The sequence below is a fragment of the Musca autumnalis genome, unplaced genomic scaffold, assembly GCF_047663935.1.
Source record: "Musca autumnalis isolate F117 unplaced genomic scaffold, ASM4766393v1 scaffold_2, whole genome shotgun sequence".
NCBI lineage: Eukaryota > Metazoa > Arthropoda > Insecta > Diptera > Muscidae > Musca > Musca autumnalis.
In genome coordinates, this window is record NW_027411755.1 from 248695791 (window position 1) to 248722117 (window position 26327).

General features: G+C 34.1%; 2 protein-coding genes across 2 annotated transcripts in view; both read left to right on the forward strand.

The window, feature by feature from the left end:
* Positions 1 to 4791, forward strand: part of LOC141392560 (uncharacterized) — a 245128-nt gene extending 240337 nt beyond the window's left edge. The window contains exon 9 of the mRNA XM_073965495.1: positions 4702 to 4791. Coding sequence (XP_073821596.1) covers positions 4702 to 4791 — 90 coding nt within the window. The remainder of the gene's footprint in view (positions 1 to 4701) is intronic.
* Positions 4700 to 26327, forward strand: part of LOC141395461 (kinesin-like protein CG14535) — a 212562-nt gene continuing 190934 nt past the window's right edge. The window contains exons 1-3 of the mRNA XM_073971338.1: positions 4700 to 5142; positions 5800 to 5848; positions 20112 to 22105. Coding sequence (XP_073827439.1) covers positions 5030 to 5142; positions 5800 to 5848; positions 20112 to 22105 — 2156 coding nt within the window. The 5' untranslated portion in view covers positions 4700 to 5029. The remainder of the gene's footprint in view (positions 5143 to 5799; positions 5849 to 20111; positions 22106 to 26327) is intronic.

Sequence of the window (26327 nt, forward strand, 5' to 3'; positions counted from 1 at the left end):
TAAATTGCAGTATAAAACGGTGCAGAAATTAATGCGACTCCAGTGATAAAAATGGTAGCAGTAAAAAATATAATATTATTTCTCGCCTTTGCTATTTGAATTTTCAATGTAATTTTTAGAAGGTCATATAAGAAAATTAAATTGCGCACCTTAAGTGCTGCATTCAAACGCTTTATGGCGCAGGTAAAAATGATGGAATCAAATTAAAAGAAAGCAATTATACGGAAGAGCAGTGATTAATATAAAACGAAAAATACCCTACCCTCCATTCGGGGAAAATGTTCAGCCAAAATAATCGTTATAGGAACTTTATTCAAGTTATTTGAGTTATTTGGATAACACCGCCACATTATCCATTTAATTTGGATAACATAGACACTTTATCCACGTAATTTGAATTACATAGACATGTTATCCACGTTATTTGGATAACAAAGATACTTTATCCAAATTAGTTTAATAACATAGTCACCTTATCCACGCCATTTGGATAACATAGACACTTTATCCACGTTATTTGGATAACATAGACACATTATCAACGTTTTTTGGATAACATCGACACTTTATCCATATTATTTGGATAAGATGGATACTTTATCTACTTTAGTTTAATAACATAGTAACCTTATCCACACCAGTTGGATTACAGCTTGTCCACGATATTTAGATAGCATCTTATCCATGTTATTTGAATAACATAGTTACTTTATCCACGTTATTTGGATAACATAGACATATTATCCACATTATTTGGATATCATAGACATTTTATCTACGTTATTTGAATAACATATACACTTAACCCACTTTATTTGGATAACGTAGACACTTTATGCGCGTTAGTTTAAAAACGTAGACAGGTTATTCGCAATATTTGAATAATACAGACATTCTATCCACGTTTGTATGACATAGGCACCTCATCCACGTTATTTGGACAACACAGGCACTTTATCCACGTCATTCGTATTATAGAGATATTTTATCCACATTATTTGGCTAACATACGCGCCTTATAGACATCACATCCACGTTATTTGGAAAACATAGACACTTTATCCACGTTCGTTTAAAAACATAGACAGCTTGTCCACATTATTTGAAAAACTTATACACCCTATCCACGTTATTTGGATAACGTAGACACATTATCTACGTTATTTGGACAACATAGACACCTTATCCACCTTATTTGATTAACATAGGCACCTTATCCACGTTATTTGCTTAACATAGACACATTATCCACTTTATTTGGATAACATAGGCACTTTATCCAAGTGTTTGGATAACATAGACATCTTATCCACGTTATCTGGATAACATAGACACCTTGTCCACGTTATTTGTATAACATAGACACTTTATCCACTTTATTTGGATAACATACACACGTTATCCACGTTACTGGGTAACATAAACTCCTCATCCACCCTATTTGAATAACATAGGCAACTTATTCACTTTACTTGGATAACATAGACACAAACTCTACGTTATTTAGATAACATAGACACCTCATCCACGTTATTTGGATAACAGAGACACTTTATCCATGTTATTTGGACAACAGAGACATCTTATCCATGTTATCCGGATAACATAGACACCTTGTCCACATTATTTGGATAACATAGACACGTTATTCACGTTACTTGGATAACATAGACACCTTATCCACCTTATTTGAATAATATAGACAACTTATCCAGGTTACTTGGATAACATAGACACATTATCCACGTTATTTAGATAACATAAACACATTATCCACTTTATTTGGATAACATAGGCACTTTATCCAAGTTTTTGGATAACATAGACATCTTATCCATGTTATCTGGAAAACATAGACATCTTATCCACGTTATCCGGATAACATAGACACCTTGTCCACGTTATTTGGATAACATAGACACGTTATTCACGTTACTTGAATAACATAGACACCTTATCCACCTTATTTGAATAATACAGACAACTTATCCAGGTTACTTGGATAAGATAGACACATTATCCACGTTACATAGATAACATAGACACATTATCCACTTTATTTGGATAACATAGGCACTTTATCCAACGTTACCACGTTACTTGGATAACATAGACACCTTATCCACCTTATTTGAAAAACGTAGGCAACTTATCCACGTTATTTGGATAAAATAGACACATTATCCACGTTATTTAGGTAACATAGACACCTTATCCATGTTATTTGGATAACATTGACACTTTATCCATGTTATTTGGACAACAGAGACATCTTATCCACGTTATTCGGATAACATAGACACCTTGTCCACGTTATTTGGATAACATAGACACGTTATTCACGTTACTTGGATAACATAGACACATTATCCACGTTACATAGATAACATAGATACATTATCCACTTTATTTGGATAACATAGGCACTTTGTCCAACGTTACCACGTTACTTGGATAACATAGACACCTTATCCACCTTATTTGAATAACGTAGGCAACTTATCCACGTTATTTGGATAACATAGACACATTATCCATGTTACTTAGGTAACATAGACATCTTATCCACGTTATCCGGATAAGATAGACACCTTGTCCACGTTATTTGGATAACATAGACACGTTATTCACGTTACTTGGATAACATAGACACCTTATCCACCTTATTTGAATAATATAGACAACTTATCCAGGTTACTTGGATAACATAGACAATTTATCCACTTTATTTGGATAACATGGACAATTTATCCACTTTATTTGGATAACATAGACACCTTATCCACCTTATTTCAATAACGTAGGCAACTTGTCCACGTTATTTGGATAACATAGACAATTTATCCACTTTATTTGGATAACATAGACACCTTATCCTCGTCATTTGGATAACATAGATACTTTATCCACGTTATGTGAATAACATAGACTCCTCATCCACGTTATTTGGATAATATAGATATTTTATCCACATTATTTGGATAACATAGACACTTTATAATCATCGTATCCACGTGATTTGAATAACATGGACACATAATCCACGTTATTTGGATAATATAGATACTTTATCCACATTATTTGGATAACATATGCTATTTATAGACATCGTACTCACGTTATTTGGATAACAAAGGCACTTTATCCACGTCATTTGGACAACACAGACATCTTATCCATGTTATCCGGATAATATAGACACCTTGTCCACGTTATTTAGATAATATAGATACGTTATCCATGTTATTTGAATAACATAGACACCTTACCCACGTTATTTGGATAACATAGACGCTTTATCCACTTTATTTGGATAACATAGACAACTTATCCACGTTATTAGGATAGCATCGACACCATATCCACGTTATTTGGATAACATAGACACTTTATCTACGTTAGTTTAGTAACGTAGTCACCTTATCCACGCCATTTGGGTAACATAGACAACTTATCCACGATATTTGGTTAACATAGACATCTTATATACGTTGTTGTGATAACATAGACACCTTATCCATTATTTGGATAACATAGATATTTTATCTGCGTTATTTAGATAACATGGATACTTTATCTACGTTATTTAGATAACATAGATACTTTATCTACGTTATTTAGTAACGTATCCACCTCATCCACGCCATTTGGATAACATAGACAGCTTATCCACTTTATTTGCATAACATAGACACCTTATTCACGTTATTTGGATAACATAGACACTTTATCCACGTCATTTGGATAACATAGACTCCTTTCCCGCCTTATTTGAATAACATAGACAACTTACCAACGTTATTTGGATAACATAGACACTTTATCCACATTTTTTCGATAACATACTCATATTATCCAAGTTATCTTGATAACAAAGGCACTTTATCTACGTTATATGGGTTACAGAGAGACATTATCTACGTTATCCGGAAAACGTAGACACTTTGTCCACGTTATTTGGATAACATAGACACTTTATCCACGTTATTTGAATAACATAGGCATCTTATCCAAGTTATCTTGATAACATAGGAACTTTATCTACGTTATTTGAATTAAATTGACCCTTATCCATGTTATTTGAATATCGGAGACACGTTATCCACGTTAAGTGGATAATATAGATGTTTTATCCACGCTATTTGAATTACAACGTATCCAGTCACTCGGATTACATCGACTTTTCCCACGTTTATTTAGATAACATAGATTCTTTATTCACTTTATTTGAATAACATCCTCGTTATAACATGGACACTTTATCCATGTTATTTGGGTTTTATAAGAATGCATTATGCATGATACATTACTATTTTAATGCAGATCTTATACATTCGGTACATTCGTCATGTTCTTCATTCTTCAATAACAATTATTTTACAATATTTTACGGCGTTATAAAATTTTTCGTCTAAATATGAACCAATGCTTAGCTAATTTTGTTAATGGCCACACAAGTCACATCTTATCCCATTACAAAGGTCGCATTTGTTTAGATTTCAATTATATTAATTACCAAATTGTTGTTACTCATCTCCCAATCATCAATTCCCCACTTTCATTACCATATCTTTTCACAACCATATCTTCTCTTCATCTGAAAAACATGAATGAATATTATGTTTCGACTTTTGTTTTCATTGCTGCTAATAATAAAAAAAAAACAAAAAATAACTCCTACATGTTTTCCTATCTTTGCAGATAAATTTGTTTGTGTACCAATGTTGCCCCACAATACAAGGAACAAGACCATCATCATCATCGACAACAACAACATCAAATCACTATTGACATCGTCGTTGTCAACCATTATTGGAATTGAACATTCCAAACAAGCAAAGGTTGTTGGATGTAACCAGAAAGAACAAAAAGAAAATAACTTACTTCAGTTGCACAACCACTGAGGCCAGAGATAACAGCAATTTGTAAATAATTATTTTGTAGCATATTTTGTTTAACTTAAAGAACCAAAAACTTTGAGGTGTTCTCCTTCGTCTCAAACCATTGTACCAATAAGTAAGGATCCAATATGTTAAAACGTTCCAAATCAAATCGTTCCCAGCGAACGAATCGCCGTTCAGCCAGTGGTAAAACCGCAGCAGCTCAACAACAACGCCTGGAAACTGTGGAAGATAGTAATAGGTGAGTTTGATTTTCTCTACTACTTGTAAATATTACTGTTAGTTTAAAATGGATTTTCATTAGGAAATATTCCTAATTTTAGATTTTTCTTATATTATTTAAGGTGTGCACTTATTAATGCCCTGTTTTTCTAAGACGAATCAAAACCAAATTCGTTCGAACTTAAACTAACCGTCTTTTTTAAAGATTAATTCTTTTTTATATTTGCCCTATCAAGGTGAAGGTAATTTTTGAATGATATTTTTAAATGTTTGTTTCTATTTCGAGTCGATCTATTATTACCAAAGAGGTAAATTGAAAAATTAATTTAATCATTTTTGTTTTCAATGAAATAACAATTTCCACAATAACAGACGTTTTTTATATCTGTTTTCGAATCGTCTTAAAAAAACTGCTCCATAAGCAATGTTTTCATTTTACCTTTCCCTTTTTGTTTATCTGGTAACACCAGATGTTTGTGTCTTCACTATATTTAAAGTGGTTGTTGCCACAACTACAGACCCACAGCGACATCTAAACGTCGCTGTTGGCACTTATTATAAATTCGAATGTGTTGCTTTTGGTTGTCGTCCCAGCTATACCAAAACATTTTCGAATTTTTGTTTGTAAATGTACTAAATAACTGTTCCCATCGAATTTATTTCTTCTTCTTTTCAGGCACAGTGATGGTGATTCCTCACAATCTTCCGTAACAACACCGGTATTTGTAAGTATACATTTTTTTATTCTAAACAACAACACTAAAAACATGTATTTATAATGAGATTAATTTAGATAAGGGAACTGTTTTCATATGAAAATATATTCGAAATTGTTCGTGGTGAGAAGAGATTGGTTTTATATTTAAACAGGGTGTTCTGGAATATATTTTTGGTTAATGGCGAAACTATTTTAGTACCCGGTTACAGAGTGTAACTATTGGTAGAAAATATGCAATTTTTCAAATTGGTTTTTTTTATTCCCAGTATTCACAAAGCACCCTTTCAAAAAGATGAAAGAAGGTGCTTGTGGGGCTATGTTATTTTTCTCATTCCCAGTAAAACATTAAAGTAGTTTTAGTAAAATATTAAAAACACATAAGTAAGCAAAGTTTAATTTTTAATATTCAGCCAATTTGATTCCATAATGTCGTTAGAAACCTTAAAATGGTCAGTACCATTATATGGGGGATATATCAAAACGTAAACCTATTTTAAACAAGTAAAAAAGTATCAGTCGGATTTGCCGACAGAGATATACCCTCAGCCTGTGTATATTGAAAAAAATTTTTCCCAAAATACGTATGTATTTAGGGGGTTTTAAAAATTTTGGATATTTGAACCGACAACAATGTTGATTAGGATTAAAGTTCAAAAGTTTTGCGGAGGAGATACTAAAAGGAATGGATCGACATTGACCGTTATGGAAGTGGATCTCCAGCCACAACATATGGTGCCTTAGGATGTTTTTACACTCTTCGGGCTGTTTGCTCAAGAAGTATGGACTTGCCCCTAAAAAAACTTTTACCATCGTAATTGAGGCAACGAATGCAAGTTGTCTCAACAAAAATCAAAGTGATTCCATAGCAGGTCTTAAAGTGAACTTATCCGAAATTTTGTGTGGGAGGTACGGGATGGAGTGGACAAATATAGTCCATATTTGAACCTGATCTATATCTGGTAGATGTATTAGGATGTGTAAAGTATAGACCAATTTGGCAACTACCTTCAAGAGTTACCGTACGAACAATTTTTCCGAACATTTTTGAACTGTTGTGGGGGAGGTACCTGAAAGAGTGGACCGATATGGCTTATCTTCGAACTTAAACTATGTTTGAACAAAATATTACTAAGGCCAAATTTTGGACCGAATCGGCAGTTCCGTTCGAGAGTTATCTTGCGCTTCAACCACCTCACACGGTGTCATAGGGTTTTTTTGCAACTTTCAGGCTATTCTCTCGGGAAGTATGATTTTGCCCCTGCTGAAACTTGTACCGTCGTATAGAGGGCAGTGAATACAAGCTGCTAAAACAACAAGTGAGCAAAGGCTATAGTCGGGACGGGGCCGACCATGTGATACCCTACACCACTACCCCTGTGCATAAGCTTTTCACTGGTAAACATTTCTTTTAGGGAATATAAACCGACTACCACCAAAAATAATATGCCTCTTTGTATCTGGGACCCCCATAAGCAACCAAAATTTCGTGACCATCCGATCAAAATAACGACCTGTAGCTTGACTGCAAAAAAATGGAAGAATGGATGCATTACCGACTATTGTGGTATCTCCCTTGTTCGACCACCTTCGCCAACCTGCTTTACACCAATGTAAAGGTAATATTTTCTTCTTCCATTGACAGGCTTTGTCGATGGAATACCCCTACTAGAAGCCGATATATTCACAAAGAATAAAACTTTGAATTTGTCTCCAAATGAGTTTTTCCCCCATTCCGACCCCTAAATATTATCCGGCTATCACCAAAATCAATAGGCTTCTTCCCATGTGGGACCCGCATCAACTCCCAAAAAATTCGATCCGATTAAAATTGCGACCTGTAGCGTGATTACAAACAAATCGGAAAATGGGATGCATTATCGGCTATTGCCATATCTTTGCTATTTGACCACCTACGACAACCTTCTTTACACCGTTGTAAAGGTGATATTTTCTACTTTCTTTTCCAGGTTTTGCTTTTGATATACCTCTTAAAGAAACAGAGATATTGGCTTTGAAATAAAACGTAGACCTTTTCTCCAAATAAGTTTTTGCCCATTTCGACCCCTGAATATTATCCGACCATCATCAAAATCAATAGGCTTCTTTCTCTTTGGGACCCCCATTAACCCCCAAAATTTCGTGACCATCCGATCAAAATTGCGACCTGTAGCGTGATTACAAAAAAATCGGAAAATGGGATGCATTATCGGCTATTGCCATATCTTTGCTATTTGACCACCTACGACAACCTGCTTTACACCGTTGTAAAGGTGATGTTTTCTACTTTCCTTTCCAGGTTTTGCTTTTGATATACCTCTTAAAGAAACAGAGATATTGGCTTTGAAATAAAATGTTGACTTTTCTCCAAATAAGTGTTTGTCCATTCCGACCCCTAAATATTATCCGACCATCACCAAAATCAAAATGCTTCTCCATCCCCATTAACCCTGAAATTTTCGTGACGATCCGATCAATATTGCGACCTGTAGCGTGATTTCCAAAAAAATAGAAAAATGGGATGTATTACCGACTATTGCGATATCTCCGTTAGTTGGTCACCTACGCCGACCTAGTTTGCATCATTGTAAAGACGGGATCTTCTACTTTCATAGTCAGGCTTTGCTTTTGGAAAACTTTTAACCAAAGCTGTGATATTTGTCAATATAATTAAAATCGCAAAAATTAAAATTGGGGTTTTATTTGCTACTATTGCGATATCTTCGTTGTTTGTTCACCTACGAGCACCTACTTTACATCATTAGAAAGGTGATATTTTCTGCTTTCATTGTCAGGTTTTGCTTTTGGTATACCCCATATAGAAGCTGAGATATTGGCTTTGGAAAATAACGTTGTCTCTTTATCCACCTAAGTTTTTTGCCCTTTCCGACCCCTAAATATTATCCGACCATCACCAAAAACAATAGGCTTCTTCCCCTCCGGGACCCCCATCAACATCCAAAATTTCGTGACGATCTGATCAAAATTGCGGCCTGTAGCGTGATTACAAGGTTTAGATGGACAGACGGACAGACGGACGGACGGACGGACTGACGGACGGACACACATAGCCAGATCGACTCAGCTCGTCGAGACATTCATTTTGATATATATAAGTATGGGTCTACGACCATTATTTCGATGCGTTACAAACTTTTTGGCCAAAACCAACTTATAATACCCTCCCCACATAGTGGTGTAGGGTATAAAAATCAAAGCGATTCGAGCTGGCCCTAAACTGAACTTTTCCGAAATTTTGTGTGGGAGGTACCCCAAGGAGTGGACCGATTGAGTCCATATTGAAACCTTATCTAAGTCTTGTACACGCTCCACGATGGGCAAAGTATGGACCATATCGGTTACTCCCTTCAAGAGTTATCGTGCGCGCACAAATTTTCCGAACATTTTCGAACTTTTGTGGGGGAGGTACCGGAAGGAGTGAACCGATATAGCCCATCTTCGAACTTAAACTAAGTTTGGGTAAAATATTACGAAAGCCAAAATTTGAACCGAATCGGTTTATCCGTTCAAGAGTTATCGTGCGCTCCAGCCAGCCAGACAGACAGACGGACGGACGGACATTGCTCAATCGACTCCAAATTGTCTGAAACACATTTCGTCCAAACATACTTGGGGTCTAAAACCATTATTTCGATGAGGCACATTTTGCCCGTATGAAAGTGTATATACCCTTCATAGCCTAAAGGCTGAGGGTATAAACATAATTGTAAGGAGATTTTTATTCAATTTTTTAGTTACATCCCAGCAAAAAAATCGGATCCCTTAGTGAAATGGATCGCTAATATCCGGATACGGGTTTGCAAATTAAGATGACGAAGGAGTCATTATGTATGCCATTACAAAGTAATGCAAACAAAAATAACTACTTATGTATATAAAATAAAATAATATAAAATAAAAATAAAATAAAATAAAATAAAATAAAAGAAAATAAAAGAAAAATTAAAATAAAATAAAATAAAATAAAATAAAATAAAATAAAATAAAATAAAATAAAAATAAAATGTAAAATAAAATAAAATAAAATAAAAAAAAAAATAAAATAAAATAAAATAAAATAAAATAAAATAAAATAAAATTAAATAAAATAAAATAAAATAAAATAAAATAAAATAAAATAAAATAAAATAAAATAAAATAAAATAAAATAAAATAAAATAAAATAAAATAAAATAAAATAAAATAAAATAAAATAAAATAAAATAAAATAAAATAAAATAAAATAAAATAAAATAAAATAAAATAAAATAAAATAAAATAAAATAAAATAAAATAAAATAAAATAAAATAAAATAAAATAAAATAAAATAAAATAAAATAAAATAAAATAAAATAAAATAAAATAAAATAAAATAAAATAAAATAAAATAAAATAAAATAAAATAAAATAAAATAAAATAAAATAAAATAAAATAAAATAAAATAAAATAAAATAAAATAAAATAAAATAAAATAAAATAAAATAAAATAAAATAAAATAAAATAAAATAAAATAAAATAAAATAAAATAAAATAAAATAAAATAAAATAAAATAAAATAAAATAAAATAAAATAAAATAAAATAAAATAAAATAAAATAAAATAAAATAAAATAAAATAAAATAAAATAAAATAAAATAAAATAAAATAAAATAAAATAAAATAAAATAAAATAAAATAAAATAAAATAAAATAAAATAAAATAAAATAAAATAAAATAAAATAAAATAAAATAAAATAAAATAAAATAAAATAAAATAAAATAAAATAAAATAAAATAAAATAAAATAAAATAAAATAAAATAAAATAAAATAAAATAAAATAAAATAAAATAAAATAAAATAAAATAAAATAAAATAAAATAAAATAAAATAAAATAAAATAAAATAAAATAAAATAAAATAAAATAAAATAAAATAAAATAAAATAAAATAAAATAAAATAAAATAAAATAAAATAAAATAAAACAAAACAAGCAAAAAAGTATCGACATTGACCATTATGGAAGTGGATCTCCAGCCACTACATATGGTGCCTATGGGGTTTTTACACCCTTCGGGCTGTTTGCTCAAGAAGTATGGACTTGCCCCTGAAAAAACGCTTGCCATCGTAATTGAGGCAGCGAATGTAAGTTGCTTCAACAAAAATCAAAGTGATTCGATATCAGGTGTGAATTTATCCGAAATTTTGTGTGGGAGGGACCGGATGGAGTGGAGAAATGCAGTCCATATTTGAACCTGATTTATATCTGGTAGATATATGGACCGATTCGGCCACTCCCTTCAAGAGTTACCGTACGAACAAATTTTCCGAACATTTTTGAACTTTTGTGTGGGAGGTACCTGAAGGCGTGAACCGATATGACTTATCCTCGAACTTAAACAAACGGACAAAATATTACTAAAGCCAAAATTTTAACCGAATCGGCAGATCCGTTCGAGAGTTATCTCGCGCTCCAACCACCTCACACGGTGTCATAGGGATTTTTGCAACTTTCATGCTATTTTCTCTGGAAGTATGGACTTGCCCCTAATGAAACTTATACCGTCGTATGGGGGGCAGTGAATACAAGTTGCTAAAACAAACAAGTAAAAAAGTATCAGTCGGCTTTGCCGACAGAGATATACCCTCAGCCTGTATGTATTGAAACAACTTGTTCCCAAAAAGGTATGTACTTAGGGGTTTTTTAAAATTTTGGGAATTTGAACCGACAAAAATTTTCATCAGTATTAGAGATCAAAAGTTTTTGGAAGTGGATCTCCAGGCACTACTTACGGTGCCATAGGGGGTTTTTACACCCTTCGGGATGTTTGCTCAAGAAGTATGGACTTGCCCCTGAAAAAAACTTTTACCATCGCAATTGAAGCAGCGAATGCAAGTTGCTTCAATGAAAATCAAAGTGATACGATATCAGGTCTTAAAGTGAACTTATCCGAAATTTTGTGTGGGAGGTACCGGATGGAGTAGACAAATATAGTCCATATTTGAACCTGGTAGATATATTAGGATGTGTAAAGTATGGACCAATTCGGCCACTCCCTTCAAGAGTTACCGTACGAACAATTTTTCCGAACATTTTTGAACTTTTGTGGGGGAGGTTCCTGAAGGAGTGGACCGATATGGTTTATCTTCGAACTAAAACTATGTTTGGACAAAATATTACTAAGGCCAAATTTTGGACCGAATCGGCAGATCTGTTCTAGAGTTATCTTGCGCTCCAACCACTACACACGGTATCATAGAGGTTTTTTTGTACCTTTCAGGCTGTTTTCTCAGGATGTAAATACTTGCCCCAGATGAAATTTATACCGTCGTATGGGGGCAGTGAATACAAGTTGCTACAGCAAAAATCAAACCAACTCGAGAGCAGATCCTAATCTGAACTTTTCCGACATTTTGTGTGGGAGGTACCCGAAGGACTGAACCGATTGAGTCCATATTGAAACCTCATGTAAGTCTGGTTGAAATTTCCGGATATGCAAATTATGGACCAAATCGTTTACTCCCTTCAAGAGTTGTCGTGCGCACAAATTTTCCTATTTTCGAACTTTTGTGGGGGAGGTACCCTAAGGATTAGACCGATATGGATACGGATATGGAATGGATTTAGTTCAAACATACATGGGGTCTAACCATTATTTCAATGAGGCACATATCCCATAATTGAACCACATCAGCCACCCCCATCGTGAGATATCGGGCGCACCTGCCGTGTTTTATCACCATACACGGTGCTCTTGAAACAATTTTAAATGGAAGGTGCTTACACTTTGGAACTTTTTGCGGATTCTGAAACTAAAATGTTCATAGATGAAAAAAATCAAAAAAAACAAAAAAAATCGCCGGAGCGCTTTTTAAATAAATCGCGATGTAAGTTGACATTTTTAGGGGTTGTTTAGGTTTTCACGATTTTGCTTAGAAACCGCAAGTCGAATCAAAACGGGACTAAAAAAAATGTTGTAGCTATGAAAATTCTCTACCAGACCGACGTTAATGGTATTTTCGTAGTTTTTACCATTTTTGAGATATAGAAGTTCAAATTGGGACAATTCAAATTCAATTCAATTGTGTATCGGCCCCTTATAAAACAATGTCATGAAGGGTGTGCCTTAACTAACTTTTGATGAAAACCGCTTACACAGGGGAAGTTTTTGTGAATTCTGAAACAGCAATGTTCATAGATGAGAAAAATCCAAAAACAAGAAAAAATCGCTGTAGGGATTTTTAAATAAATCGCGGACAAAATTCACATTTTTAGGTGTTTTATAGGTTTTCACGATTTTGCTTGGAAACCGTAAGTCCAATCGAAATGGAGGTAAAGAAAATGTTGTAGCTGTGAAAATTCTCTAGAGGATTGGCGTTTAATATTTGTTCCCAGCCTGTACCATTTTTGAGATAAAGAAGCTCAGTTTAAATTTTTAGATTTTTTGTTATGGTTTCGCGATTTTGCTTGAATACGGTAGGTCTTATCGATATGGGACCTGAGAAAATATTAAAGCTGTGAAAATTCTCTACAAGACTGGCTTTAGTAACTTATCCTAAGTTGTACTATTTTTTTATTTTAGATATATGAGTTTAAGTTGGGAATTTGCAGTCATCACATTGTTTTATAAGGGGGCGATACAGAATTGAACTGAATTTGAATTGTTCCAATTTGAACTTCTATATCTCAAAAACCGTAAAACCGACGAGAATACCATAAAGGTCAATCTTGTAGAGAATTTTCATAGCTACAACATTTTCTTTAGTCCCATTTTGATAGGACATGCGGTTTCTAAGCAAAACCGTGAAAACCTAAACAACACCTAAACATTTCAATTTTAATCGCGATTTATTAAAAAAGCGCTCCGGCGATTTTTTTTTTTGTTTTTTGATTTTTCTCATCTATAAACATTGTAGTTTCAGAATCCGCAAAAACTTCCGAGGTGTAAGCACCTTCCATTTAAAATTGTTTCAAGAGCACCGTGCATACACTTTGATACGATTAAAAATGTGTGAAATAAAATCAAATCCGTTTCAAGCAGTCTGGTGGTGGTGGATACAAAATAAGAAAACATAATTTTTGAATAGACGGTGTTGGATTTGTCATTGAAATCTTCAGACACTCCCCTTCGAGTACTTCCTCCCAAAAAAATTGAAAAAAATTGCACTTAAATTCATGTTATGCCCTCTTCTCGAATAGTTTTGACATTGTTACACCGGACACACTTCGTGGTCCTGATTACGGGAGTTTCTTTTCTCACGGATATGCTAAAATTTTCCTATACTAGGGCCTCGGAAAATCCGAAATACCTTACACTTACCAACAAAATGTCGTTTTCTTGTAAAAATTAAAAAAGAAAATGAATTTATTTTTATTCTTTGCTGGTAAAGGCTAAGGGCACATTTCTGTAGCCAAACCGACTAACAACATTTTCTTTTGTTGTGAATGTAGTGTGCACAGAGCACATATCATATCATTATCTCTAGAAGCATAAAATTGACCCTCAGTACTATAAGCTGTAAAATTTTTAAAACGATCCCCAATAGGTCATTTAAGTAAATTAATGCTATTTTTTGTGAATTTTGTCCAACGAACAAAAATTGAACTTTTGCAAGAAAAATATACAAAAAATGTCAAAAAACTTAGTATATCAGATGACGCTCCCAATTCTTGTGTAAAATAATCTCAAATATGCATGTATGTATGAGAAATGAAATATTGCCATTTCTAATTGGGACATGAATATCAAACGCTTCCAACCGATTGTGTAATTGTCTCCTAATGTTGTTTTGTAAAACGTTTCCACACAATCTCCCAAAAATTGCAATTTAGCATTTCGATCACAGTATGTATGATTCCTTGTAAACGTCTTAACCAATTTGCATTTTCAACGAAACGAATCAATGATGGAATTTTGAAAACAAGAATATCTCCTTCTGTCATGCGTTTTCTTTGTATTCCACATGTTCCAAAATTATTTCCCAAAATGTAATTTCCCCTAATTGCCAATGTCATTAACATCCCTCCCTGTGCATCCTCCCTTGTGTTATTCATTTCCATTTCAATTAGCATTAATCATTGAGGAATTTCCACAAAACACAGAATCCCCTTTATGCCTTAGGCATGCCTAACTCTTGGAAATTCTTTTGAAATCCACTTGGGCGTTCATCTGAAATTTTTCTGTATTGAATATTGTGTCCAAATTAATTGCCAGTGATCTCGACAAGAAGAATAAAATCATTTCTATAAATATCGACCAAACTACTTATCTTCTGTTTTCATTTATGATTGACGACTGGATTGTGCCATATCGCTCGTTCACCACGAAAAGCAGAAGACAACAAACTATGTTTGGCTGATGTTGTTGTTGTATATACGAGCATTTTATGCTGTCTGTTGTCTGTCAAAAACTGAACGCACAAACTCAACACAGAAGCATCATAGTCATCATCATCATGTTGCACTTGTCATAAAATTGGGCATTTACATCAATTTTTTTTTTCTTTTGTTTTGTCTTTGTTGTTGTTCAGGACTACCATTCCCCATTCGTTATTGTGTGTTATTATTTTGAGTTCTACACAAAAATCAACACGAATTCACGTTTTCTGGGTTGATTTTTCATTGCTTTCCGTTTCAAACTTTTTTTTTGGTTTTGTTAAAAAAATATTTTTAATTATTTTAGTGTCATTTAAATGTTTGATTCATTATCTTGCCACAGATATCTGATTTGAATGAATGTAAATTATACTGTGTGCTATTTTTGGAAAGCAGCAAATTTTATGCGTAGAAGATTTTCTTTAAGCACAAATAAAATAAAGGGAAAAGACCTTCATTAGAGTTCCTAAAGATAGGAGATCTCAATAAGTCTTTTGCAGGTAGATAATATACAGATAAAATACCTTCAATTGATCTTCCAGAGATAGATTATCTATTATAAAGGCGTTATAAGGGTAGAAGACATTCTTAATGCCTTCTTCAGTTAGAAGTTCTTCTATAGGCCTTCTCAAGATAGAAGATATTCTAACGGACTTCAATAGATAGAAGACATTCTAAAGGTCTTCTTATAGACCCTTTCTGACAGAAAGGGTCTACAGAAGCACTTCTTCATTCAGAATGGATCTATAGAAGCACCCTTTCTTCTTTCTTTCAGAAAGGGTGCTTCTATACACCATTTATAAAAGAAAGGATTCTTTTATAGACCCTTTCTGAAAGAAAGGGTACTCTGTATACCCCTTCTGAAAGAAAGGTTGCTTCTATAGACCCTTTCCGAAAGAAAGGTTGCTTCTATAGACTCCTTATGAAAGAAAGGGTGTTTCTATAGATCCCTTCTTGAAAAAAGTGCCTCTATATATAGCCTATCTGAAAGAAAATGTGCTTCTGTAGACCCTATCTGAAAGAAAGGGTGCTTCTACAGAACCTTTCTGAAAGAAAGGGTGCTTCTATAGACACTTTCTGAAAGAAAGGGTGCTTCTATAGACCCTTTCTGAAAGAAAGGGTGCTTCTATAGACCATTTCTGAAAGAAAGGGTGCTTCTATAGACCATTTCTGAAAGAAAGGGTGCTTCTATAGACCATTTCTGAAAGAAAGGGTGCTTCTATAGACCCCTTTTGCAGGAAAATGTGTTTCTGTAAATCCATTCTGAACAAGGGTGCTTCCGAAGATCCATTCTGAAAAAGGGTGCTTCTGTAGATCCATTCTGAAAAAAGGTGCTTCTGTAGATCCATTCTGAAAAAGGGTACTTCTTTTAGTCCCTTTCTGAAACAAAGTGTGTTTTTAGACCCTTTCTCAAAGAAAGGGCGCTTCGTTTAGAAACTTTCTGAAACGGGTGCTGCTTTTAGACTTTTTCTGAAACGGGTGCTGCTTTTAGACTTTTTCTGAAAGAAGAGTGCTTAAATATACCCTTTCTGAAAGAAAGGGTGCTTCTATAGTTACTTTCTGAAAGAAAGGGTGCTTCTATAAACCCTTTCTGAAAGAAAGGGTGCTTCTACAGACCTTTCTGAAAGAAAGGGTCCTTCTATAGACCCTTTCTGAAAGAAAGGGTGCTTCTATAGACCCTTTCTGAAAGAAAGGGTGCTTCTATAGACCCTTTCTGAAAGAAATGGTGCTTCTATAGACCCTTTCTGAAAGAAAAGGTGCTTCTATAGACCCTTTCTGAAAGAAAGGGTGCTTCTGTAGACCCTTTCTGAAAGAAAGGGTGCTTCTACTGTTCCTTTCTGAAAGAAAGGGTGCTTCTATAGACCCTTTCTGAAAGAAAGGGTGCTTCTATAGACCATTTCTGTAAGAAAAGGTGCTTCTATAGACCATTTCTGTAAGAAAAGGTGCTTCTATAGACCATTTCTGTAAGAAAAGGTGCTTCTATAGACCATTTCTGTAAGAAAAGGTGCTTCTGTAGACTCCTTCTGAATTAAAGGATGCTTCTGTAGATCCTTTCTGAAAGAAATGGTGCTTCTATAGACCCTTTCTGATAGAAAGGGTGCTTCTTTAGACCCTTTTTGCAGGAAAATGTGTTTCTGTAAATCCATTCTGAAAAAGGGTGCTTCTGAAGATCCATTCTGAAAAAGGGTGCTTCTGTAGATCCATTCTGAAAAAAGGTGCTTCTGTAGATCCATTCTGTAAAAGGGTGCTTCTTTTAGTCCCTTTCTGAAACAAAGTGTGTTTTTTAGACCCTTTCTCAAAGAAAGGGGGCTTCGGTTAGAAACTTTCTGAAACGGGTGCTGCTTTTAGACTTTTTCTGCAACGGGTGCTGCTTTTAGACTTTTTCTGAAAGAAGAGTGCTTATATATACCCTTTCTGAAAGAAAGGGTGCTTCTATAGTTCCTTTCTGAAAGAAAGGGCGCTTCTATAGTTCCTTTCTGAAAGAAAGGGTGCTTCTATAGACCATTTCTGTAAGAAAAGGTGCTTCTATAGACCCTTTCTGAAAGAAAGGGTGCTTCTATAGACCCTTTCTGAAAGAAAGGGTGCTTCTATAGACCCTTTCTGAAAGAATGGGTGCTTCTATAGACCCTTTCTGAAAGAAAGGGTGCTTCTATAGAAAGAAAGGGTGCTTCTATAGACCCTTTCTGAAAGAAAGGGTGCTTCTATAGTTCCTTTCTGAAAGAAAGGGCGCTTCTATAGTTCCTTTCTGAAAGAAAGGGTGCTTTTATAGACCCTTTCTGAAAGAAAGGGTGCTTCTATAGACCCTTTCTGAAAGAAAGGGTGCTTCTATAGTTCCTTTCTGAAAGAAAGGGCGCTTCTATAGTTCCTTTCTGAAAGAAAGGGTGCTTTTATAGACCCTTTCTGAAAGAAAGGGTGCTTCTATAGACCCTTTCTGAAAGAAAGGGTGCTTTTATAGACCCTTTCTGAAAGAAAGGGTGCTTCTATAGACCCTATCTGAAAGAAAGGGTGCTTCTATAGACTCTTTCTGAAAGAAAGGGTGCTTCTATAGACCCTTTCTAAAAGAAAGGGTGCTTCTATAGACCCTTTCTAAAAGAAAGGGTGCTTCTATAGACCCTTTCTAAAAGAAAGGGTGCTTCTATAGACCCTTTCTAAAAGAAAGGGTGCTTCTATAGACCCTTTCTAAAAGAAAGGGTGCTTCTATAGACCCTTTCTAAAAGAAAGGGTGCTTCTATAGACCCTTTCTAAAAGAAAGGGTGCTTCTATAGACCCTTTCTAAAAGAAAGGGTGCTTCTATAGACCCTTTCTAAAAGAAAGGGTGCTTCTATAGACCCTTTCTAAAAGAAAGGGTGCTTCTATAGACCCTTTCTAAAAGAAAGGGTGCTTCTATAGACCCTTTCTAAAAGAAAGGGTGCTTCTATAGACCCTTTCTAAAAGAAAGGGTGCTTCTATAGACCCTTTCTAAAAGAAAGGGTGCTTCTATAGACCCTTTCTAAAAGAAAGGGTGCTTCTATAGACCCTTTCTAAAAGAAAGGGTGCTTCTATAGACCCTTTCTAAAAGAAAGGGTGCTTCTATAGACCCTTTCTAAAAGAAAGGGTGCTTCTATAGACCCTTTCTAAAAGAAAGGGTGCTTCTATAGACCCTTTCTAAAAGAAAGGGTGCTTCTATAGACCCTTTCTAAAAGAAAGGGTGCTTCTATAGACCCTTTCTAAAAGAAAGGGTGCTTCTATAGACCCTTTCTAAAAGAAAGGGTGCTTCTATAGACCCTTTCTAAAAGAAAGGGTGCTTCTATAGACCCTTTCTAAAAGAAAGGGTGCTTCTATAGACCCTTTCTAAAAGAAAGGGTGCTTCTATAGACCCTTTCTAAAAGAAAGGGTGCTTCTATAGACCCTTTCTAAAAGAAAGGGTGCTTCTATAGACCCTTTCTAAAAGAAAGGGTGCTTCTATAGACCCTTTCTAAAAGAAAGGGTGCTTCTATAGACCCTTTCTAAAAGAAAGGGTGCTTCTATAGACCCTTTCTAAAAGAAAGGGTGCTTCTATAGACCCTTTCTAAAAGAAAGGGTGCTTCTATAGACCCTTTCTAAAAGAAAGGGTGCTTCTATAGACCCTTTCTAAAAGAAAGGGTGCTTCTATAGACCCTTTCTAAAAGAAAGGGTGCTTCTATAGACCCTTTCTAAAAGAAAGGGTGCTTCTATAGACCCTTTCTAAAAGAAAGGGTGCTTCTATAGACCCTTTCTAAAAGAAAGGGTGCTTCTATAGACCCTTTCTAAAAGAAAGGGTGCTTCTATAGACCCTTTCTAAAAGAAAGGGTGCTTCTATAGACCCTTTCTAAAAGAAAGGGTGCTTCTATAGACCCTTTCTAAAAGAAAGGGTGCTTCTATAGACCCTTTCTAAAAGAAAGGGTGCTTCTATAGACCCTTTCTAAAAGAAAGGGTGCTTCTATAGACCCTTTCTAAAAGAAAGGGTGCTTCTATAGACCCTTTCTAAAAGAAAGGGTGCTTCTATAGACCCTTTCTAAAAGAAAGGGTGCTTCTATAGACCCTTTCTGAAAGAAAGGGTGCTTCTATAGACCCTTTCTGTTTTCTGTGCATTCTACAACCCTTTTATAGGCCCTTTAGGGACACGAAGGCCTCAAAAATCCCAATGCCTCATATTTTTAAAATGTTTGTTCTCTTAAAATGTTTGTCTATCTGACAACCTTTTAAATTAAAATATAGGCAACAGGTCAACCTTACTTTCACCCTCTGCAATCTCTCCCTCTTTCTCTTTCCCAGAAAGAATAATTCCGAATTTAATTTAAAATCAACAAAGAATTTTTTTCCAACAATGATGATTACAAAATTCCGTAATTAACAGAAATATTTAACATATTTTTTCTCTCCATTCTACTTCTTCTTTTCGTCTATCTGTCTAGGCCTCTGTTCATCGTACACGACATGCGGGTATGAAACGTAATGATGTTGCCACAGTCAACAATACTGGAGCAACAACAACAAATGTAGCTAACGGAACTACAGCCGCCATTGTACATGCACCAGGGAATACAATGACAGCCGGTGGTTCTGGAGGTGGTGGTAGACAAACATATCAACAGTATCAACAGCAACGAAGAATGCAATTTCAACAACAACAGCAGCAACAACAAAATCAACAGAAACAAATGCACTTTCAACAACCCTATTACAGTGTAAACATTGCAAATTTACCAAAGACCAAGGGTACAAATGTGAATGCAGCTGGCCAACAGCAGCAACAGCAAGTGGGTGGGGGTGGCACTGTTGTCTATGACATACAGCCTCAACATAATCACTTTTTGCTATCCTCGCCAGGACATCAGCAACAACGTCTAAGCAATGGCCAACAAACATCAAAATCCCTCAATTCCCAAGCAATGAGCCGCATACCAATACAACATCAAAAGATGCAACCACAACAACCGCAGCAACAACAGCATGCTTCGCATCACCATCAAAACCATCCGCAGCCGACATCAACATTCAATCAAATTTCAAAGAATGCCACAAATCTCTTGAATGATATCTATGAGCGTAACTTGTTGAGTCAGACAACATTTGCAGCAGAAAATGAGCAACAACAATTACTGCTGCAGCAACAACAACAGCTGCAGCATCAGCAATTCATGCAAATACAACGCAATGCCGGCAGGCCTCAAATTCCTCTGCCAACAACAGCTAATGGTTCGCAAAATTGGTCACAAAAGCCCCGAGAATTAAAGACATTTAATAAAATTATAGCACCTCCCAGTGCCTCGAGCCCGGCCGCCAACACCCTGTATCAGTCATCACATTTTCAATTTTCCGATGCATATGTGGATCCTGTCGATACCAAGAAACATTTTCTAATGGAATCACAACCACCTCCACCACCAGCCCCCTTAAATCATGTCTATGAGACCATTAAAGAGAGGCCTCCCTTACCACTACCTCCACCACCGCCTGAGCGAAATCAAAATGTTAATAATATACCTCCTCCATTGCCTCCATCGAGATTGTTAAAGAAGAAATTGCTGGCTCAGGCAGCTCAAGGTGCTAGTGAAGCTGGCAGGGGCCATAAATCTCACAAAAAGTCCAGCCATGACAAACTGGAACAGGATAAGAAGTCACAACAGCACCACCACAATAACAAACTGACACACAATCAGCCTCCAGCTTATGTGGCGCCACCGCCCTTAGTTATGGCTACAAATTCCAGTGCTGCAAAAAATCCTGCATATAATCCTCAGCAAAGAACCAAAGCCGATGGAGAACATAAATCCATGTTGTATCAGCAGTTAAGAGAACAAAAACTGCAACACCATCAACAACAACAAAAGTTAATGCAAGCATCCTCCACGGATAGTGCAGGAAATGGAGGCCAGCATTTAAGTAATAACATGGAGAAACATAACGTCAACCAGATACCTGCAAATGGTATGCGTGAACATCCTTTAGGTGCCCATGATGAAGGTGTCATAACTGGCCAACCGGTTAACAACAATATTACCACCACCCAACAACAAGCAACAGCAGGAGCACTTGCCTCTGGCCAACAGGGCGAAACAATCACAAATGACATAATGGATGTGGAAACTGAGGCTGCCATGCAACAACTGTCTGTGGAACAGGCTTTACATAAGGCAGGTCTATTGCCAAATTCTACAAGCATCAACAATAATTCATCCTCGGCACCATCCGCATCAGCTGCATCTTTACAATGCAACAACAATAATGGACGCAATAATCGACCCTCAGCATTGCCCATTGTTTTCGAAGAGGATACCGGTGAATTTCAGGATGTGCTGGTACTCGAAGAGGATGGCACAGCCAAATTACCCTATCGTCATGGCAAAAAAATCGAAGTTAGTTTGGAAACAGCTCAAGCCATGGCAGCAGCAGCCTATTATGCCAGGTAAGTGTATTGTCCGACGGTTGTAACAAATTTGATAATTCCGCCTTTTCAACGAAAAGAAGAATAAGGGAAGTTTAATTAGATTTTTTTGGGATGCTGGGAAAGGCTCCCATAAAATGCAAGCCATGCACACAACATTTGTCGAGTAGTGAAAGTAAAGTTCCTCAAAAAAAAGCAGCTATCTTAATTAAGTGCAGCAGCAGTGTTGTTGTTTTTCTTTCATTGGAACACCTTTGTTCTCTGGAACGCTTTTGTGTTGTCATTGCTTATGGCATTGCATTTTTATTGAGTTTTACTTCTTTGAATACAGATTAGTTGCCTATTTTGTGCATTGTTCTCGAGTGTGTGCTGCACAACAAAGAGAGGTAATTTGCCAGGCTTGGGCTTTTGTTTTGCCAAAGCAATTTTAAGAGGATTGATTGAAACGTTTCCCATTAAAATTGATGAATGCATGATTTTGCAGGATTTCAGTAAGCGCCATTTATAATTTTAAGTGGGCGTAATACTTTGTAGTTGTTTTGCTAGTCAAATCCTTTGAAGACTAGATGTGGGATAGTTGGTTGTGAGATATAAAAGCTATGCAGACGCATGTGGATATATTTTCTTAGTCAGCGGGTTTTTGGGTCTGCTTAATGAACAAAATTTGAATTTATTGTCCCAATAGATAATTGTGTTGGCATTAAGTCATTAAGAAAGAAGCGCTAAAACTTGTGCATTAGGCAATTTCGCGACCGATTTCAAGTTGTCATTCCATTCAGATTTCGCCGTTTTATATCTGGGCATTTAACTGTTAGTAAAACATTAGTTCGGTTACTTTGTTATACTTTCATGTGTCCATTCAGCTTCTCAATTAACTTTTAAGATTAAAACTTTATATACACTTTCAAATGAATTAGTTCCCTAGGATCCTTACAGCCCATTATGTCTGTGAACTGACTTAAATGGAGATGGCGTAGGAGATCTCTTGGAAATCTGTAAGAAACATAATTGCCCTCATTGCCTCTTTTGAGCCTCATGATCTTCTATTGGAATACCTTCAATAAGAAGTCGTCCTATTCTTCCTTTTATGTAAAGACTTCTCACAGAACACGTGCTGTTCTTCCCAGAGAAGATCTTCTGGTCTATTCTGAGAAATACTTGCCTTATATTAATATACCGTATGTTCTTCTGTTACAGTAACTTTTGATTTGCTGGTCTTCTATGAGAAGATTTTTCTGTCCTTTTATGAGAAGGTCTTCTGCTATTCTATAAGAAGACATATGGTCTTTTGTGAGAAGTTTTCTGATCTTCTATAAGAAGGTTTTCTGGTCTTCGAGAGAAGACCTTCTTTTTCCATGAAAAGATGTTCTGGTCTTCTGTGGTCTCCTAAGAGAAGAACTTATGGTATTTTATAAGAAGTCTTTCACGTCTCCTTCTGGTATCTTATGAGAAGACCCACTGATTTTTACACCTTCTGTTCTTCTATGTACCCAATCTGCTCATATAGGAGAAGGCCATCCATTCTTCTTCTGGTAAACCATGGGAAGACCATCTGATTTCTGTGAAAATACCTTGTTTACCCCTTTTCGTATTCCATAAGAAGATTTTCTGGAATACCTTCTGGTCTTCTATGAGAAGATGTTCTGGTCTTGTATAATTAGACTTCCTAGTCTTCTATCAGACGATCTTTGGGTCTTCTTGGAAGACTTTCTGCTCTTCTATGGGTAGACCTCTTTGTCTTATGATAAAACCTTTTGGTATTCTATGAGTAGACTTTCCGGCATTCTATGATGAGAAGCTTTGGTCTTCTTCGAGAAAATATTCTATGAAAATATATTCTGCTTTTCAATGAAAATGTTTTCGGGTCTTCTATGAGAACACATTCTGGTCCCCAATGGAATTTAACTTTGGTTCTTTTATGTGAAGATATGTTTGACTTCTAGTAGAAGATCTCTTTGGTATTCTGTGAGAGTAATTTCCGATTTTCTATGAAAATAGCTTCTAAATCAACAAAACATTGTTCCACAACATCCCATACAGACAAGGGAGACTTCTCTCATATCAATAAGTGCATCCCGATTCATATTTAGCTCAATGATAAGGGGCCTACTGTTTATCGCCGAGTCCGAACGGCGTGTCTTAACACATCACTTGTGGAGAAGTTTTTAACTTCTAGTCTTCAAAAAAAATATCGTCGACAAAAAAAAACATGTCGCGAAAAATGTAAAAAAACAGTTTTGAAATTTCTTCGTCCTTAAAAATATACGAGAAAAACATTTTTGAAAAATTGACGCCCTTACAAAATATTAAAAAAATTAAAAATCCACGTCCTTAAAAATATTTTTGAATAATTGATGCCCTTAAAAATATTACATTTTAATAATAAATCTATTAATATTAAAAAAAATATTAAAAATCTACGTCTTTAAAATATTTCTAAAAATCCACATTTTTACAAAAAATAGGAAAAAAACACATTTTTTAAAGTCACTGCCCTTAACAAAAAAATTTTAAAAAATCCGCGCCATCAAAAAATATTTTTGAAAAAATCCGCGCGCTTTCGAAATATTTTTAAAAAATCCACGACTTAAAAAATATTTTAAAAAAAAATTTTAATAATTGCTCCACAAACATCCCATTTTAAAAAAAAATCCACGTCCCTAGAAAATATTTTTAATAAATTTAAGTCGCAAAAAATATTTTTAAAAAATCCAAGTCCCATTTTTTTTAAATTCATATCCTTAAGGACGTAGATTAATTTGATTTTTTTAAAAATATTTTTTGCGACTTGGATTTTTAAAAATATTTTTAAAGAGCGTGGATTTTTAAAAAATATTTTTACAGGACGTGGATTTTTTAAAAATATTTTTAAAGGGCGTGGATTTTTTAAAAATATTTTTAAAGGACGTGGATTTTTTAAAAATATTTTTAAAGGACGTGGATTTTTTAAAAATATTTTTAAAGAACGTGGATTTTTTTAAAAATATTTTTAAAGGACGTGGAATTTTTAAAAATATTTTTAAAGGACGTGGATTTTTTAAAAATATTTTTAAAGGACGTGGAGTTTTTAAAAATATTTTTAAAGGACGTGGAGTTTTTAAAAATATTTTTAAAGGACGTGGATTTTTTAAAAAAAATTTAAAGGACGTGGATTCTTTAAAGGACCTGGATTTTTTAAAAATATTTTTAAAGGACGTGGATTTTTTAAAAATATTTTTAAAGGACGTGGATTCTTTAACAAAAATTTTAAAGGACGTAGATTTTTAAAAATATTTTTAAAGGACGTGGATTTTTTAAAAATATATTTAAAGGACGTGGATTTTTTAAAAATATATTTAAAGGACGTGGATTTTTTAAAAATATATTTAAAGGAAGTGGATTTTTTAAAAATATATTTAAAGGACGTGGATTTTTTAAAAATATTTTTAAAATATCCACGTCGCAAAAAATATTTTTAAAAAATCCAATTAATCTACATCCTTAAATAATATAATAATAAAGTCGCAAACAATTTTTTAATAAAATCCACGTCCCTAGAAAATATTTTTAATAAAATCCACGTCCCTAGAAAATATTTTTAATAAAATCCACGTCCCTAGAAAATATTTTTAATAAAATCCACGTCCCTAGAAAATATTTTTAATAAAATCCACGTCCCTAGAAAATATTTTTAATAAAATCCACGTCCCTAGAAAATATTTTTAATAAAATCCACGTCCCTAGAAAATATTTTTAATAAAATCCACGTCCCTAGAAAATATTTTTAATAAAATCCACGTCCCTAGAAAATATTTTTAATAAAATCCACGTCCCTGGAAAATATTTTTAATAAAATCCACGTCCCTAGAAAATATTTTTGATAAAATCCACGTCCCTAAAAAATATTTTTAATAAAATCCACGTCCCTAAAAAATATTTTTAATAAAATTCCACGTCCTTAGAAAATATTTTTAATAAAATCCACGTCCCTAGAAAATATTTTTAATAAAATCCACGTCCCTAAAAAATATTTTTAATAAAATCCACGTTCCTAGAAAATATTTTTAATAAAATCCACGTAGTAATAATAATAATAATAATAATAATAATAATAATAATAATAATAATAATAATAATAATAATAATAATAATAATAATAATAATAATAATAATAATAATAATAATAATAATAATAATAATAATAATAATAATAATAATAATAATAATAATAATAATAATAATAATAATAATAATAATAATAATA